The sequence below is a fragment of the Lichenostomus cassidix genome, chromosome 10, assembly GCF_008360975.1.
Source record: "Lichenostomus cassidix isolate B80296 chromosome 10, HeHo_3.0, whole genome shotgun sequence".
NCBI lineage: Eukaryota > Metazoa > Chordata > Aves > Passeriformes > Meliphagidae > Lichenostomus > Lichenostomus cassidix.
Window position 1 is genome coordinate 164,019 of NC_139491.1, and position 16,903 is coordinate 180,921.

The window sequence follows — 16,903 nt, forward strand, 5'->3', positions numbered from 1 at the left end:
CAGCAGGGTGACTAGGGGGTCCCTCCTGGGGAGCATCTGGGACTCTTGCACAGCTGGCTAAGGGGTATAGAGGGGAAGGCAGCTCCTGATAATCGGGAGCACAGCCTGTCTGTCCTGCAACACCGCCACTCCTTACAGTTCCCAAATCATGCTTTTAAATTGTAGCCCTCTGCCTGTCCCTGCACTTCTTTGGAATGGCAACTCTGCCCAGTGCTGCTGGCACTCTCTGAGCTGGAAAGGTCTCTGGCCCTGTGGCAGACAGCACACCTGCTTGGGACCTGAGCCCAAGCATGGCGGTGATTCCATGCTGCCTGTCCCCATTGCAGCAGTTGAGCTTTTGCACCTCTGCAGAACTCTGACCTGACCTCCAACAAGGGAATTCACTTTCAGCTCTTTCAGCTACTCATCAGAAAACTGGGACAGCTGTTGCTCTGCTCTGTGCTGGAACACAGTCAGGAGAGATTGATGCCCAGTTAGTTCTGTTCCTGCCTGCCTGTCATCAGAAGGAAACAATGGCACGGGTGGATGCTAGGGAAAAATAAAGCAGGTTCTGTGCTACAGTCCTCAGGAGACAGGCCATCCTTGCCACATCACAGCTTGTGCTGTGCCGGATGGGGAGCTCAGGGCAGCTGCCAAACCTGGTGCGGATGGGAGGAACCACAAACTGTTACCATAAACCAGGAACTATTTCTACACACTGCTACTTTTAAGGTTTACGAGCATCGAGCATAGTCTCTGGCCATACTCCAGCTAACCAACTGCTGTGATTGCAATGCATTTCCCAAAGGTGAGCAGTGACAAGCATCGGGCTTGTGGGGTTCAGCACCGGAGAGCCAGGCCCCACCCCACAGGGCCCTGCTCCATGCCCCTCTCGGCAATGGCATCCTGCAGCAGGCGCTGTTGGGTCCATCGTGGCAACCACCCTGCCCAGGCACTGCCCCCTGACAGAAACACGCGGGCCGTGGCAGATGTGGCTGGTGCTCGGCAGAGACCTGGCTGCCAGAGCATTGCTAGTGGCAGCAAGTGCCACACGCCACTGGCTGCTCGAGGGTGCAGGGCAGTGGGGAGTGCCCGAAGGGAAATCTTATTCTGCTCAGTCACCCGTGGTCCCTCAGCCAGCGCTGGGGCCAGAGCTGGCTGCAGCCCCATGGCCAAGGTCCCTGTGCAGACCTGTAGTGCAGGGAGAGCAGGCAAGGTTTGTGCAGACCTGTAGTGCAGGGAGAGCAGAGGGCAGAGCAGGCACAACCTGATGGGAGGGGGGGTTGGGATGCCCCCCACCCAGTGCTGCACTCTGGGTAGCTGCACAACTACTCCATTCCCAGTGCAAGTACATGCCCAAACTGGCAGCTCGGGATTATTGGGCATGAGGAAGAGGACACAACACCCAGAATGGGCTTGAAGTGACGGGAAGCTGTAGACCAAGTGAAAGGAGCTGAACACACCATCCCAGTGTCTTCATTCCACCACAAACCACCATGGGACCTGGGAAGCCAGGAGCTCTCCCCCAGTATGACCAGTTCCTCCATGTAGGAAAAAGAGGTACCTGGCCTTGAGCCTGTGCACTTAGTCCAGGTGTGACTGCAGCCACAGCTGCTCTTCCAAAACAACAGGTGCCACGCACCTGCAAGCTCTGGCACACACACACACACACTGCTGCCAATTCAACATCAGAGACAGAGACACGGGACCCACAGCATAGATTTACTGTGAACACACATCATCACAACACAGCGTCAAGATCTTTGGGCACAGCTTCACAAAAACACAGAATCCTAGCTACAGACGGACACGCAGACTTGTCCATAAATACAGGAGGAGTGGGAAGCACAGCCCTGGCCGGCACTCAGGATGCGGCAGGGACACCCGTATCAATCTTGCCCTCAGGCTTGTGCTCACAAGGCATTTACATAAATATGCATTAAATACTTTTCATTTTATATATAATAAAGATTTCTCCTTATTGGTTTCTAAAAGTCCTGAATTGTTAAAATACCAGTTTCTTTTAATCCCTGTCACCAAGACTTCTGAGCTGTACCCTGCCTGACCCTTGGGGACGAGGAAAAAAAAAAAACCCGTGTGCGTCCTCCCTGCACAGCCTCTCTCAGGCAGGATCCCTAGACTCCTGCCTGTCCCAGCCCAGCAGGGAAACATCCAAGGCCATGCCAAAGAGATGTTTCCTTGCAAGTGGCAGTCAAACCTGATGCCCTCACTACCCTTCTTTTCCACACTCATTCAGAATGCTTTCTGCTTCTGCTAGTCTTCCTGCCATGGACCTCATTTTGGTGGTCAACAGTGGGAACTGAGAGAGGAAGAAGGAAGGATCAGGAGCTTGGTGGTTGTGACGGATCCGATTAATTTGGGCCGAGAATGGCCTTCTCTGAAGGCTGTGGGCCAAAAAGTCTCAAGGGAGCATCTGTTCCCTTTGGACTTACCATGGTAAAAGCCTTGGCTGTACCAGTCCTCTAATGCTGCTGTCCCCGTGAGCACAAAGCCCTTGGGACATCAGTGCAGCACCATGTCCCTGCTCCATGGAGGTGCCATGCCAGTACCAAAACTGCATTGTTGTTCATTTAATGAGGCAAACATTCTTGCTGAATGGCAAAGAGCTGGCTTGTGAAGGAGCAAAGCAGACCCCTCCACACCACAGAGTCCTGTGGCCCTGGGACATGGCTTCTTCTTTGCTATGTACTGCCAGCTGCATAAGATGCCATGCAGGAAGCTGGGCTGCCTTCAGGCTAGAAGTGCTTGCAGTGCGCTGTCCAGTGAGCCACTAATACTGTTGATCCTTCTGACACAGCAGCTGCAGTTCCTCCATATTTTTCTCAGGAGGCAGTGGCTGCACCTGGCACAGGTGACCAGAGAGAAGCTGGTCTGACAGAGCACTGTCCTCTAGCAGCTCCTTGCCTGTATGCTCTGGGTCTAACACCTCTCCCAGCAGCTCCTCTTCACAGGGCACCAGGATCTCCTCGGACAGCCCAGACAGATCCAGGCCAGTCATTCCCCTGATGGACGCCTCACCTGGCTTCGCTCTCTCCCCAGCGAGCCTCAGGTCAAACCCTTCACCATATTTTGGGTTTCCTGTGTTACTTGGCTCTAACATTTCCCCAGATAATTTTTCATCATCCAGCTCCCCCATGCTCTTCTCTTCTGGATTAGTGTCCTCCCCTGCCAGCTCCTTCTTGCACAGCTCCAAGAACCTGCCAGGCTCTGGGCCCTTATTCCAGATCAGAGTCTCTGGGGCACTTGGCTCTGCTACCGACAGCCCAGACATAATCCCCTCCACATCAAGCCCTCTGCTGGGAGGCTGACTCTCTTCTTGCTCAGGGGACCGGCTAGTCAGTTGTTCCTCACTTTTTGGAGGGCTGATGGAAAATTTCTCAGTGAAGCTGAAACGAGCACAGTTGTCCACAGAAGTTGGGGAGGACGGGCCTGCACTGGAGACAGTACTGGAGGGGCCACTGCTGTCTGCAAAGAGGAAGAAAAATCTTAAAACATGTAGCTGGTATTTCCCCACCTGAACTGTCACATTCCCACAGTTCTACAACCAAGAAGCGAGGGCTTTATATATGCCATGTGACCTGTCAGGGGCTCACAGCAGGTCTTTGGTGTTTCTGGCAGTTCTGGCAGTTTTCAGTTAATGAAAACCCAAGCACACAAAGCACAATTTAATCCTGTAATCCAGTGCTGTGTCACCATACAGCCAAAAGTGGATTCTGCTGTCACAGAGCAAAGTGTGAAGTGTGATGTTTGGCTTCAAAATGAAAACCAACTTCTTTCATTCCCTTACTATTATGGAGCAATCCCATCTTCAGTTTGCTCCTCCTGGTTCCTGACACACACAATCCCTGAGTGTTGAAAGAGAGTAAACACTAGAGAAAGAAATATTGATTCTCTACTAATGCTTATTCTTGCCTTATATTGCACAATGAACAAAACTAGAGAACAGATCTAGATTGTATTCAATCCAAAAAAGGAACAGGATTAAACAACTGTTTTCAGCCAGATTGGTTTCCTGACCTTGCTGCCTTCACAAACTTCCCTCCCTCCCCACCACATTTGCCCCTGACCAAGAAGGGAGCACACTCACACCAAGGAGGCTTATCCGAGCGCTGGCGCAATGGCAAGGAGGATGATGTCAAGATTCGCTGGGACATGAAGGGGTCTCCTGCTATCTGGCTGCCAATCATTGAATCAAACAAAGCTTCAAGAAAAAAAATACACAGATCAGTAATATTCCAACAGACACAAAGGAATTGCTCATAGCCTAGCAGTCATGAGTGAGTGCTGCAGGAAGAGCTAAAGACCAGTGCCAATTCAGAGCCATGCCTGCCCATCAACTCCTGGGAATCTGAGGCTAAGATTTCTGAAGCTGGAGTTTGTATTCATATACTCATCAGCTACAGACAGACCTGACTGATTACTTACGTAAGTGCCCTAGGATGGCTCTGAGCTGGGTCCCATGGCTCATTCCTGAGCTAGAACACTCTGGGACAGGCTCCAGGGACTGCACCTGTTCTCCAGTCCTGTCAGGCTGATCTGTCCCAAGAATGTAAAAGACCAGGGAGTTCTTCTCGCCTTGCCAGAGACAAGCCCACCTGACCAGTACCTGCAGTGGACTGGACATGTGATTCGCTGCAACTCTTGCACACAGCTGTCAGGAACTCGTTGACCTGGCGCAAAGAGAGGGAGTTGTGCAGGGTCTCCAGGGGATAAATGGTGGGAACCATGGAACAGCCTTCAAAACCTGAAAAGAGACCCAATCAGAAAATGAACAGAGGAAAAGGCAGGTAAATCCATGCAGGAGCACTCAAGGCTGAAGGAGCTGGGCACTCTGGGAATCAAACAACAGGCACACTCAGGCCTCAGGTCATCTCTTCTAGCCCAAGGAAGTCACCACGAAGCAATCCCATGCAATAACAGATCTGAAAGCAAGCACCTGGGCACACATGGAGGGGAGAGGAGGAAACGTATCTGGCAGCTGCCATTTTGGTGCTGAGCCTAAGACACTTCTGCTAAAATACACAGCTGTGACCGAGAACTTGGCACAGAGCTTGACATGGTGTCCCCACTTATGGAAGCTGAACAGAATCGAAGTGGTGCCAACAGAATTTCCATTAAAGCAGTGGCTGGTGACCCCCCACCTCACACAGCCTCCTCATCCCACAGCAGGGAACTCACACTGCGGCAGCCACAAGGAGCCACAGAACCTCCCTGTCACAGCAGCCCCCTGTGCACCCTGACAGGCTGTGTCCAAAGGAAGGGCTCTGTAATGATTTGAATTATTTGTCCCCTTAACTAGACTTCACTGCCAGCAAACCCAGAGCGAGCAGAAATAGGCATCTCAGCATTTAATAGACACTTGCTCAGAGCTAAGCTGAATCACAACCATTCAGAATAAATCTTTTGCTGCTCAAGCCAGCGGAGTATCATGGCAAAGTATCTTCTTCATCCCAGCTTCCTGGAAATGCCTTGTGGAACCAAGCCAACCCAAACTGTCAGAGGAGCAAGGAAGAAACAGATGAGTCCCTGGGTATATGGAATGAAGCTGCCTCCTGCTCTGTACCTCGAGTTTAATGGCCTCTCAACTCCTCAAGTTTGGGCTTCCCATTCTGTGACTCCCCAGTCCCCTCCAAGGACCTCAAAAAGACTCTGGGAAGAAAATGGGTTTGTTTCTACAGAGAAGAAAAAACACTTTGAAATGCAAAAGGTAAGAGAGCTCTTGATACAATCTGTGTCAAAATGTCTGCCCAGCACACTGACAGGATAAAACTCACAGCTGCAGCTTGGTAACACCTCAGTAGAAGCCCTGGGGCATCTGTTTGCAAAATGCAATTATTCCAGTGACTTCCTGGACAGGCTCTGCTCCAATACCCTCACCTAACCCAGTTCTGCAAGAGGCAAGGAGCATGAGCCAGTGAAGGCGTTCACTGCAATAAATAACAGTTGCTGGAGACAAAGAATCCTCAAGAGAGCTCACGAGGTTACTTATGCCACAAAGGGCCTACAAACATAGTTCAAGACAAGAAAGGTAGCAAATCCTTGGCTAGGATGAAGAAATTTGAGACACAGTGTCTTGGTTTGAAAACAAACCAGTGGGAGATCACAAGTCAAGATTGAAATTAAAAATAAGTGAAATAATACAAGGAAAAGCACTGACAAAGTCAGATACAACCTAACACCCTGTTAGGGTGGTAGTAGCAGTCCAACTGAAGTAGTCCAGTTGAAGCGGTGATCCTCTGAAGGTCTAGTCTCCAGCTGAAGATCCAGTGGTAGCTCTGGTCCTCTGGGAACCCAGTAGACAGGGCTAGCTCAGGCAGTTCCAGGGCCAGGTTATATCCAGGTAGGAACACCTGGTTCCTCCCTCCTGGGCAGAGCATCCCACAATGGGATGAGATAAGTCCATGAGTCACACGGTGGGTCCCTGATGGCCCATTGCCTGTCATGCGGGGTGGGTCGTTAGCAGCTGGTAACAGCTAACGGATGGCCCATTGCCTGTCATCCGGAGTGGGTCATTAGCAGGTGATAGCAGCTAACGGCCCACAGCTGGTGGTAATAGAATACTTAACTACATCTATATTGCAACCTAGGACACACAGTAAGAAAACCACATTCTTCTGTCCATTGCTGAGAAGTCCTGGGAGTGGAAGTGCTGAGTAAAGAAGAATGTATGTTCTTTATTTTCTCATAGGCCTTCTGGGAGACAGAGCTAAAGGAAAAGGGTAAGGGCAAAACTTAAAACAATCATTGGAGATGATTGAGGAGCAGCCGACTATGAGGCTAATGTCATTTCACAACAGAATCTGGTTTGAGAGGGGCCAAAGTTGGCTCAGGTATTGGGGTCTCCAAAGAAAAAAGGAAGTTTAAATAACAGGGCAAAGCAACATTGTTACAAGATACAATGGGGATGCCAATGGGGACCTGACTGCTTGGGCTCCCCTCGAAGAAGATGAGGAACTCAAAGGTCCAGCATTAAGAAAAACATTAGACACTGACACACAGCTGATGTGAAATGATACACCTGTATCCCCAAAGTGCCAGATGCCTTCTCGCACAGCTCTGCTCAGCGCTGTGGTACTGCACCACTCGTGAGCAAGCATAGAAAAATGGCCAAAGTTTCGTCATTCGAGGTGGAGGAGTAATGTGTTCAAGTAATCCCCCTCATTTGTGTATGGGACTCCACTTCTTCGCACATCTCCCTAGACCTGCTGAGCTACTGGAGAGAGGCCAACAGTGGCTTCATGCCAGCATGGCACAGCCAAGGCAGCAGCTACCAGTATGGACCGCAATCCTGACATGTCTCCAGTGAACGCTCCAACCACTGCTGCACCACACACAATTAGCAAAGAACCAATGCCTTTGGGAAGGGGCCATTAAAAAGAAAACGTGAGAGCAAACCACAGGAACCGTGTGAGACTGACAGTCACCCTCTGTTGACCACACAGCTACTGCTGATGCCTCCCCAAACTCTTTCCTGGGGCCTGCAGGGCAAGAGTTTGTGATGCGGACAATGGCAAGAGAAATTTTACAGAATTCCATCCATTTTGTACCAACGTCCAACAGAGGACATTGTTTGTACTGACCCACAGAGGAAGGTCCCTGTGCCAAAGGTCTGTATGCCAGCTCTTCTGGAGGGAAGAAGCACTTGTCCAGTCTCAGGACAAACAAAAGCACTCACTAGGCTCCTCTCTGACGTGTATGATCAGTCCACCCATTTTTTGGAAGAACTCCAACATGCCACACATATTTTGCATATGAAGGGTTACGAGTCTAGACAGCACATGTGACTGTCTAGTCACATGCCCCAAACACCAGTGACCCACAGCTCAGAATTGCTCTGGACATCGTGTGTCTCTTCCATATTCTTGTTTTCCCTTGAACTCAGTTAAGCTCCCAACATCCCCAGGTACCATGGTACGAAGCTTGGGAAAAAAACCACTTCTGTCCAAAGTGTCTCAACTCACTCCATTAGAAACTTCCTCACTCCTGGAACTACACGAAACTGTGGATCCTAACCACTCCCCTCAGGCCACCTGGACCACTATTACAAACATCCTTTCCAGATTTCTAATTTTGCAAATTGCTACCTTTTCCACATTGTCCCAAGTGGCGATGGTCAGACCAGAGCCCACTATTTTATTTATAAGAGTTTGGGGCTGTTTCCCTTTGTCATTTAAATTTATTTACACTGGACATCACCTGCTATTTTCCTGCTCATCATGACAGAGCTGGTTTCTGTTTCTCCACAGTTGACCTTTGGTTTTAGTACCAGTGTGATTCGTTACAAACATGAACTTAATTCACACTATTCTTTTTCCCAGCTATGACCACACAGACATTTCCTAGACATTTCTTCAGAGCTCCACTGTTGACCTTTCCAAATACAGATGCCAACTGCGTACTTTTGACTCACTGATTCTATCTTCTAATTCATGTTTCCTTTGTGTGGATAGAAGTACAGTGGAAAGCCAAGAAAGAGAGGACAAAAGAATGCAGTTTTCAAGAGGAAGAAACCTGGGCTGTCAACTACGTCTGCTCTGAGAAGTGCCTCAGCAGGAATTCCAAACATGTCAATGAACTGTGGGCTTGCTGATGGACTGAGAAAACAGCATGAACTCGATGGTGGAGATTTGATTTCCACCCAGGAGGACTGCTGCGCTGGGGTACGTAAGGAGTACCTAACTCCTGTGTTTGGCTGTGTTGTGGCAGGCTGCACGTCCCAGCACTCTGCAGCTGTCCAAAGCACTGAGCTCATTTCCTCTCCCCACCTGAGCTCATGCACATGGCCAAGACTTGCTGCAGGGAAAGCTCAGCCCTGACTCTGGAGCAGTCTGCTGTGATCCAGCATCTCTTCCCTTGAGCAATTCTGCTCCTCTTTAGCATTTGTTGCCAGGAGACCAAGGATTGTCCTAATTACATGTGAAAAGCAACTACTGTCCAGACAGAAAGGGTCATACCAAGGAAAAACAGACCATGCAAGAAAAACTGTCATCTTCCAGGCTCTGAAAATGCTCAGTCCTGCTGCCTCACTACATGAAAGGCTGTACTGTCTGTGCCACTTCCACCTGTGGATCTGAATGGGAAAAGGGGTCCATGCATCACACCACACAGCTCAGCAAGCCACATGCTCCGAGCAGCTTCTATGGTGCAGGTAAACCTCAGCAGCCAGCCCCAGCTTGCTGCCTTGTTCAAGGGAGCAGCAATCTTTCCACCTGTGTGAGAAGCAGCAAGGCTTCCATGCACAAGACTTCCCGTCTGTGACAGAGGCTGAAAAACAGCAGAGAAACAGCAGCAAGCTTTAATTTATAACATCTGGCTTCAATGCTGAGGTCGCCTACCTCTTCCCACCAGAGACAGGACACGCTGAGAGGCCCCATCAGGAAGGACAGATGCCATGCAGTGCAGCCACATAGAAGCTCAGTTCTACCCTGTCTTAACTCAGTCTCTCTAGAAACAATGCACCCACAAACGCTCACTTCCCCGAAATTTCCCCAGCAAGTTCACTCAGCTTGTGACCAGCTGCAGTACCTCCTTAACCTCTTCTTCCCATACTCTCACCACTCATTTGGTTCCTCCATTACTAAGGGCACACCCTGTGGCAGCCCACCAAGACCTGCACGGGGCATCCTGGCAGCAGGGCATCCCATTGATAGGAACTCAGCACCTATCCTGAAGGGAGCTTAAGGGCTTACCCTGGTTAAAGGAAGGAGGCAACAAACAATTGCCAAAGATGGAAAGAGCAGTTACAGCCACACAGGCAGTGCAGGCTCTGTGTGGAAAGGCTCCTGCCTAAGGCTCCAAAACTGCTGGTACAACAGCCCACACAGCTTGCTGCAGCAGCAGCGCAGAGACCTTGGGGATTTGGTGAGGGAAACACCTTCCTTTTTTAGAAGCAAAGCATACTTTGCACTCTCAAGCAGACAGTGGTCCCTGCTCAGCTACAAGAGCACGGGACAGAGGCAGCTGCAGCGTGCAGTACCGTAAAGACACTCCAAGTCATCCTGCCCTGAGATCAGCCAGCTCCTGAAGAGGCGCAGGTGGTAGGAGCACTGCTGCAGGTGATGGGCTAGGGTGGCATCCAGGGAGATGGTCCGGCTCGTGGCACAGTCAGAGGAAAAACGGCGTAGCAACTGGGCAACGTGCTGGTGCTCCAACACATCTGGAGGAAAGGGGCCATAGACAGTGAGAGAAGAGGGGCAGGTATAGCTGGGGACAGAGAAACTGTGGAGATGTGGCAATTGAGCTGCCAGCACCAGGGCTGCTGGGTGAGACGGACCCAAACCACACATTAAGCCCAATCCCTCCCACAGTGAGCAGGTGAGGAATGCACTTAAGAGTTACATCCCCCCAGTGACACCAGGGCAGACCAGACTTCTACCCAGCCCAGGCTTCACCCAGCCACAGCCTGAGCAGCAAGGGCTCATCTTGGTAAGTGAAAGTCTGACAAGTGAACAAATTTTAGGACACGTTCCAAGTCCAATGCAGTTCAGGTTTGGCTAAATAAGAAGATCAGGCTCAGGGCCAGACTTGTCCTCTCGCAGCTGAGACAAGAAATTCAGACTGCCAACAGAGTGTTCGAGTCCTGCATCCAAGTGCAGCACATGGAGAGAGCAAATGGCGCAGCATCAAATGAGCAGAGGCTGTGCAAGGGACTTGGGGGACAGCAGGGTCTGGCTGAGAGCTGAGTGCTGAGAGTGCAAAAGAACAGAGGGAGCACAGAAGCACTGAGTTTCCATCTCTCTGAGAAGAGTCCTGCACAACCTTCTGTGTTATCCTTGCATGGCAGACAAGACACCAATATGTAGGCACGTCTTCTCCCCGTACACAGCCTCAGGACTTGTGTCACGCGCCCAAGATTGCCGTGACCAGGGCACAAACCATCTGGCCTGATGCTGTGCTTGACCACTATCCTGGTTCACCCATTCCATTTCACACACAGAGACAGCTCTCCAGAAACAAAATCCAGACTCAGAGCTGGGAACAGTTTTAGCATTCAGTTTTTGTGAGGGGCTCATGGGGTAAACACCTGTCCTGCTCAAAACAGTGCCAAGCCTAGACCAAATATCCCTGACTTTGAGCTCTCACCTGCTGGACCCCTGGTCTTTGTTTTCTTGATTAAGAAGCACTTTGCCATTAGAAATATTAATTAAGTTTTTGAGAGTAACATGATGTCCAGTTTCACCCTATCGTATTTGGAGCAGGGGCAACTGCTTTACAGTGTGTCTTAGGAAATGCTGGAACTTGGTATCACCTTTGTAGACAAGATAGAACAACACACCCTGCTGACGTACACCACAAGAGCTCAGATGCTGCCCAGACATACAGACAAGCCAAGCAGTTGGCCACTCTGGGAAAAGCAAAACCAAGCAAATAGAGAATAAGTTCCCTTCAGTTATTTGAAACAGTAAAGCCACAGTGAGCTTCCCTTTCCCATTTCATCCTTCCCAAAACTTTGATTTTCAGAACAGTCTTCTGAATTTCATTCATCTTCCAGACTACACCAAGCAGGATGTCTTCATATTCGCAAGCTGCCTTGATCACACAAGGCAGAAGTACTTGGTCGTGTTCAGTGATCTCCTTTGTTCCAACTTGTTTCAGCAGCAGGAGCCATGCAGATGGAGGGGTGCTGTGAAACCTTTTTAAAAGTATCTGTGCAAGAGCTGGAGAGTAAACACTGGTTCAAGGCATCTGCTACAACAGAGTAGTGGCCTATAACCTCACAGACTCACACTTTGGTTGTCAGGTTAGTAGCAACACAGAGCAGACAGTGAATTAGCAGAAGCTCTTTGAGGCAGCTGTCACCAAGTCTTTCTAGAGCTACAGGCAGGATGGAGTGAAGCTGATGATGCCACCCCAGGTAGCACGATGCCCATCCCCTTCCCCCAAGCCAGCACTGTCCACCAACAGCAGACGAGTGAGAGCTTTGGAGAGACACCATTCACAGGATAACATCTGCAGAAAAGGTGAGCCTACCTGTACCAACATCACCACATTTGGAAGAACCACAGGACCAGCCTAACAGACAGATTTGACAACAGGAGGCCATGAGGCTACAGTACTCCTGACATGAAACACTATGTGCACCACCTTCTCTCCCACCATACACTAGGCCCTTCCAGGTGACACACAGCTGTCCTAGGGCTATTCTTGTTCTAAAAATCTGCAGTGTAGAAACTGAGGACCTAAGCTGCTGATGCTTCATGATATGGAGTGGGTATTAGCCCCCAACCCAGTGGTGTTCTCCCCTTGATCCCCACCCTCCTGAAAGGGATCGTGACAGAAGGCCTTAATGTCACGGTGGAATTAAAGACTGCTTTAGCAGTGCAGTCACACAGCCATGGCTTTGTCTTTTCACCTGGGACAAAAACACCTCAGGGGAGAGCAGATGCACCACTAAGTAGTAACAGGGGATGAGTGAGCACATTAGTCACAAGGAGACAATGGAGGAAGGTGAAGCATGTTTGGACACCAGATACACAAACACAAAAAAAACCACAAGAAGGCTGAGAGGAGAAAACTCTCCTCTCAGGAGGCATGTGCAGAGAAAACTGAACGTGAGCATGAGCTTAGAAGTGTGAGGGAACATCAAATCAAGGAAGCAAACATACCATTAGTCGGATGCTTTGCAAACGACACAGAAAATCGTTTTACGGCTGGCATAGACAAGAGCTCTGAGGAAATAAAAACAGATCATCTCAGTTAACAGCCTGCTTCAAAGGATCCCCCGACCTTCGTATGCTTGATTACCATTTCAGGTCACCTTCCTGACCCCCAACAACAGCTGCTCCCACTGGCACTGGGTTAGCACCCAACACTCTGCCTGTGGGTCTGACTGAACCACTCTGCATCTCCCCAGCCCTTGCACTGCCCTGCCAGGGTCTCCCCTGATGCTACACAGATTCAGCCACACTCTCAATCACTCTCACTCAGCAACTCACACCTTCCCACCATGCCAGGCTCAGACCAGTGCAGAATGCAGCCAGGCAATGCTCACAGCCACCAGACCACATGGCCCAGCAAGCAGCAGCACCACAGGAGGATTGTTCTCAGGATTCACCTCTGCCCAAGAAAAACAAATGCTGTTCTGCAGAGGGACTAAAGAGTTTCAGCACAGACACAGCTCAAAACAACCTCTTAATGCAACCTATACAGACCTATTTATGAATTTCAAGGTAAATCACCTGAGTAGGGAAGAAGCAAAAGACCCATGAAGACATGCCTCCACAGTTCTTTGCTCAAAGCATTTCAAGCTTTGGGGAAGCTTTGGGGAAGCTTTGGGATACACCTGTCAGACTGGTCCTCAGGCTTCTCCTGGCCATACCCCAGGCTAGGCCAAGCTCTCCTATACAAATCAAACATCAGAAAGACAGTGCAAGGACAGACACTGTGCATCTATTAGGGTGCAAACAGATAGGCTTTAAAGGACAGGGATTAGGCTCCATACACACACCCACACCCACACACACCCACCCCCAAAAAAGGCTGGAAACTTTATTTTTTTCCCACACTGGAAATTCTTCAGCTATCATGAAAAAGAATGGCCTGGATCAGACCATTTATATGTGGGATTTGTTGTGAGACCCCAGCCAATCACACCTTTCGCTGCTATTTGGGAACTTTCAGGAAATAGTAGAAAATCCTTTTATTTCTCTTTCATGTTTCATGCATCCATTCTGCCTACCCCATAGGGTCTGTATGCCTATCCCACTCATCAGTGCACCAATGCATGGTCCACACTCCCACTGTGTTCCTATAGCTACATCCAGTGCCTTGGCCAAGTAATGTATCTAAACCAACCCTTGCTGAAATTTCCTCCACTAAGTATACCAGCCCTAAAAACTGTTTTTCTTTGTTTAAACCCAACAAACAGCACAACAATCTTGCCTACACATGCAATCCCCTAGAAGTGTCTAAACCCTGGAGCTGCAGTCAGCTGATGACCATCTCCATCGCACCCACGCCTCCTTGTGCCCTGAGAGCACATCAACTGAAATGGCACTGACCCAGTTTACTGGATCCCCGGCTTCAGGCAAGCCAACTTGAAATCACAGCCATCCACGGACCTTCCCTAAGCTTGAGGTTGAGACAACTTTCTGCTGAAGTGTTCCTTAGCCCCCCTCCAGCTCCAAGCAAAAAAAGACTTCAGAAATAAGGGCCCTTGAAACTTCCCTGGAACAAGGCAAGTTACCATTGGTGAAGTGCTACATGCCACACACTGCACCTTGAAGCATCATAACCATGAATAACTATCAAAGAGTTCATGCAAAGATGTGCTGCTTTTCAACATTATTAGCCCAATGAATGTGGAAAGGGTCTTGAAACAAATGTCTTCCAAGAGTGTGCTGTAGCTGCAGTGTTGTCACTGACTGCAACCACCTCTAGTGATGTCTGGTTTAAATTCCATTGTTCACCATTTCATTGGTGCTCTTTTAAGCAGGAACATGCAGATCAAGGACTCATTTCACATTCCAAACTACCTTCCCCAGAAGCTAAATGCCCTTCTGCCTCCTGCTTATTTTCCCAAGCCCCCAACTCCTCTCCTTCCCCCCAGCTACCCTTACTGCAGCAAGGCGTTGATAGCAGAGGGTGGCCAGGCATGCCAAGGAACATGAAAACAGAGGTATAGCATCAAGATTTACAATTCTGGGCTGTGTTAGACACATGTTAGCAACTAAGTCTGCATTTTAGATACTCGAGGGTACAACTGCATCTCGGCACACTGAGATGTCACTAAATTTAGGCTTATGCAGCAGGAGTCCACATGACCTCAAATGCCTGTATCCAGCTGCAAGCATATCCTGCTACACAGCCTACAGAGAAAGGCAGCCCAGCACCAGGACTGAGCAGGTCTGTTCCATGCCCAGCTGGGCACAGAACAGTCTCTGATGCTTTTCCCTGAGAATCAGTGCTGCCTTGGGCTCCCACTCCTTGCAGAGTCAGGAAAAAACAGCAGGCAGGGCCTTCGCTGGCCTTTTCAGCAGCTCCACTGTGACTCACACCCTGGTCTTGTGCCAAACACCATGAGCTTATTATGCAACCTGAGAGTAGACAGTACTTGCTGCCTGGGGCAGCTCAGACTGATACAGCGAGGCTGAGAACACTGCCATCTCACCTTCCCTGTCACTGTCATTCACAGCCCACTGGGCACCAGGGAGTGCCCTGAGGAGGTGAGAACCAGCTCAGTTTTCTCTTACAGAAGACAAGCAGCACAGGAAGCCAGTGTACATAATGGCATTTACAGGGTTCCAACAGGGCAGAGAACTGGACATCTTTCCATCCTGATTTGCTAGGCCATTTTCCTTGCCTCAAAACTGGACAAAAATCCAAATGAACCAGCCTCCTGTCTTCCCCAAATTACTGCCTTAATCCTCTTCCCACCTTGAAATCCAGCCAGTGTTAGTGTTCCTTATGATCCTAGTAAGAGAGGCACTCAGATTCTGTATTGATTACAATGTCAAAAAGAAAAAGGTAAGACATCCAAGACAGACAATCTTACATTTATCCATTTAAATGCTGGAAAACCTGAGTGGTACAACATTAGGTGGATTTCCAACCTCATCAGAGTATGCTGTGCAGATCCTGTCCATGGAGCTTCTCAACTCAGTGCCCCAACAAATGGCATGTGAATCAGCACTTAAGAGTCCAAGTGAGTGTCTTTCCTATCAGGACCACAATGGACACTTGCGCTTGTGCATTACACCCTCCAACTGCTCCAGGACAGCTCAGTCTGTCCCTGTGCAACTTCCTTGCAAATAACAACTCTCTGCTGCTCCCTGCACATGGCACCAAGTGCTGCTGGCAGCTCGGGATGCAGATGCAGCACCTGCATCCACATTTGTATACATGGCCCCAGTGTCTTCACCAGATTGTCTTGCTGACCCTCCTGGCAGTTTCTGCACAATCGCACAACTGCACAGAAGCCAGTTTCTGGTTCAAAGAAACCAGTTTCCAGTCTTTCTGCAGAATTTCATCCAAGCAACTCATTTACCTCAAGCCTTTCAGGCATTTTGCCTTTGCTTCCTGAGAGCTACCACAGACTCTGCTGCATTCTCAGCCTCACTCTAGTGCCCATTTTATCCATGCCCAAGCATATCATTCTGCCTTTGGGATGGCTCCATCTTCCATGGGGCAAGGATTACTGTCCCAAAAAGACAGTAATACTTCATTTAGCATCAGCAACATCACCAGCGTAAGCAAGATGATGTGATCTGCTGGATTTCCATACTAGGACAAACCTATTTAATATCTGGACCAATAAATCCCCCTTCACAACAGGAAGCAGTATTAAAACATCAGACCAAAATCAGACCCCAGCAATACCACACATCAGCCTAAAACTCCTCTCACAATGTCAGCTCCTTTCTGTCCTAGCAAGGATCATGATTTCTTGGGATATGGTGAAATTTATCATTGCAGATGTGGTAAATATACACATTCAACTGTCACTGTTTTCAGCAGTCCAAGTCTGTGCTGCAGGCACACATCTTGGGATACCAGTGTCCACAAAGTACCACCCTGCTGCCAGGGAACACACATACCGTCTTTGTATGTCAGGCTGCTGGCAAACTTTTTGCCATGGCTGCGTGCGTAGTCCTGAAGGTTGGGGGCACTGGAGGAGCCTCCCAGCACAGTGGTGCTAAACAGCCCGGTGCACTGTGACCCTGGAAAGGCAGGGAAGGTGTTAGTATCACATATCCACTGCATGCAACTACAGAAAAGCAGGGTTAGTCAAAGGATGAAAAATGAACTGGCCACTTCGCAAACAATCTCAGGAAAAAACATGATGCCTGGAAGCACAGGGAGACCATGTGCTCCCATCTAAATTCCACAGTGCCAAATGCACAGCAGGTAGCCCAAACCTCAGCACCAGGAAAGTTCCTAACTCTGTCTAGGGGTTTACTTCCAT

General features: G+C 49.4%; 1 protein-coding gene across 14 annotated transcripts in view; it reads right to left on the reverse strand.

Moving 5' to 3' along the window:
* Positions 1–1,680: 1,680 nt before the first annotated feature.
* The window catches only part of PPIP5K1 (diphosphoinositol pentakisphosphate kinase 1), a 44,086-nt gene continuing 28,863 nt past the window's right edge, over positions 1,681–16,903 (reverse strand). For 6 of the 14 annotated variants that reach the window (XM_085070096.1, XM_085070097.1, XM_085070098.1 and 3 more), the window contains 6 exons: positions 16,536–16,658; positions 12,606–12,668; positions 9,977–10,156; positions 4,607–4,744; positions 4,088–4,201; positions 1,681–3,465 (listed from right to left, as the gene is read on the reverse strand). In XM_085070096.1, coding sequence (XP_084926222.1) covers positions 2,771–3,465; positions 4,088–4,201; positions 4,607–4,744; positions 9,977–10,156; positions 12,606–12,668; positions 16,536–16,658 — 1,313 coding nt within the window. In that variant the 3' untranslated portion in view covers positions 1,681–2,770. Of the gene's footprint in view, positions 3,466–4,087; positions 4,202–4,606; positions 4,745–6,593; positions 9,265–9,976; positions 10,157–10,977; positions 11,658–12,605; positions 12,669–16,535; positions 16,659–16,903 lie in introns of those variants that run through there. The other 8 variants (XM_085070100.1, XM_085070102.1, XM_085070105.1 and 5 more) reach the window with 8 other exon arrangements.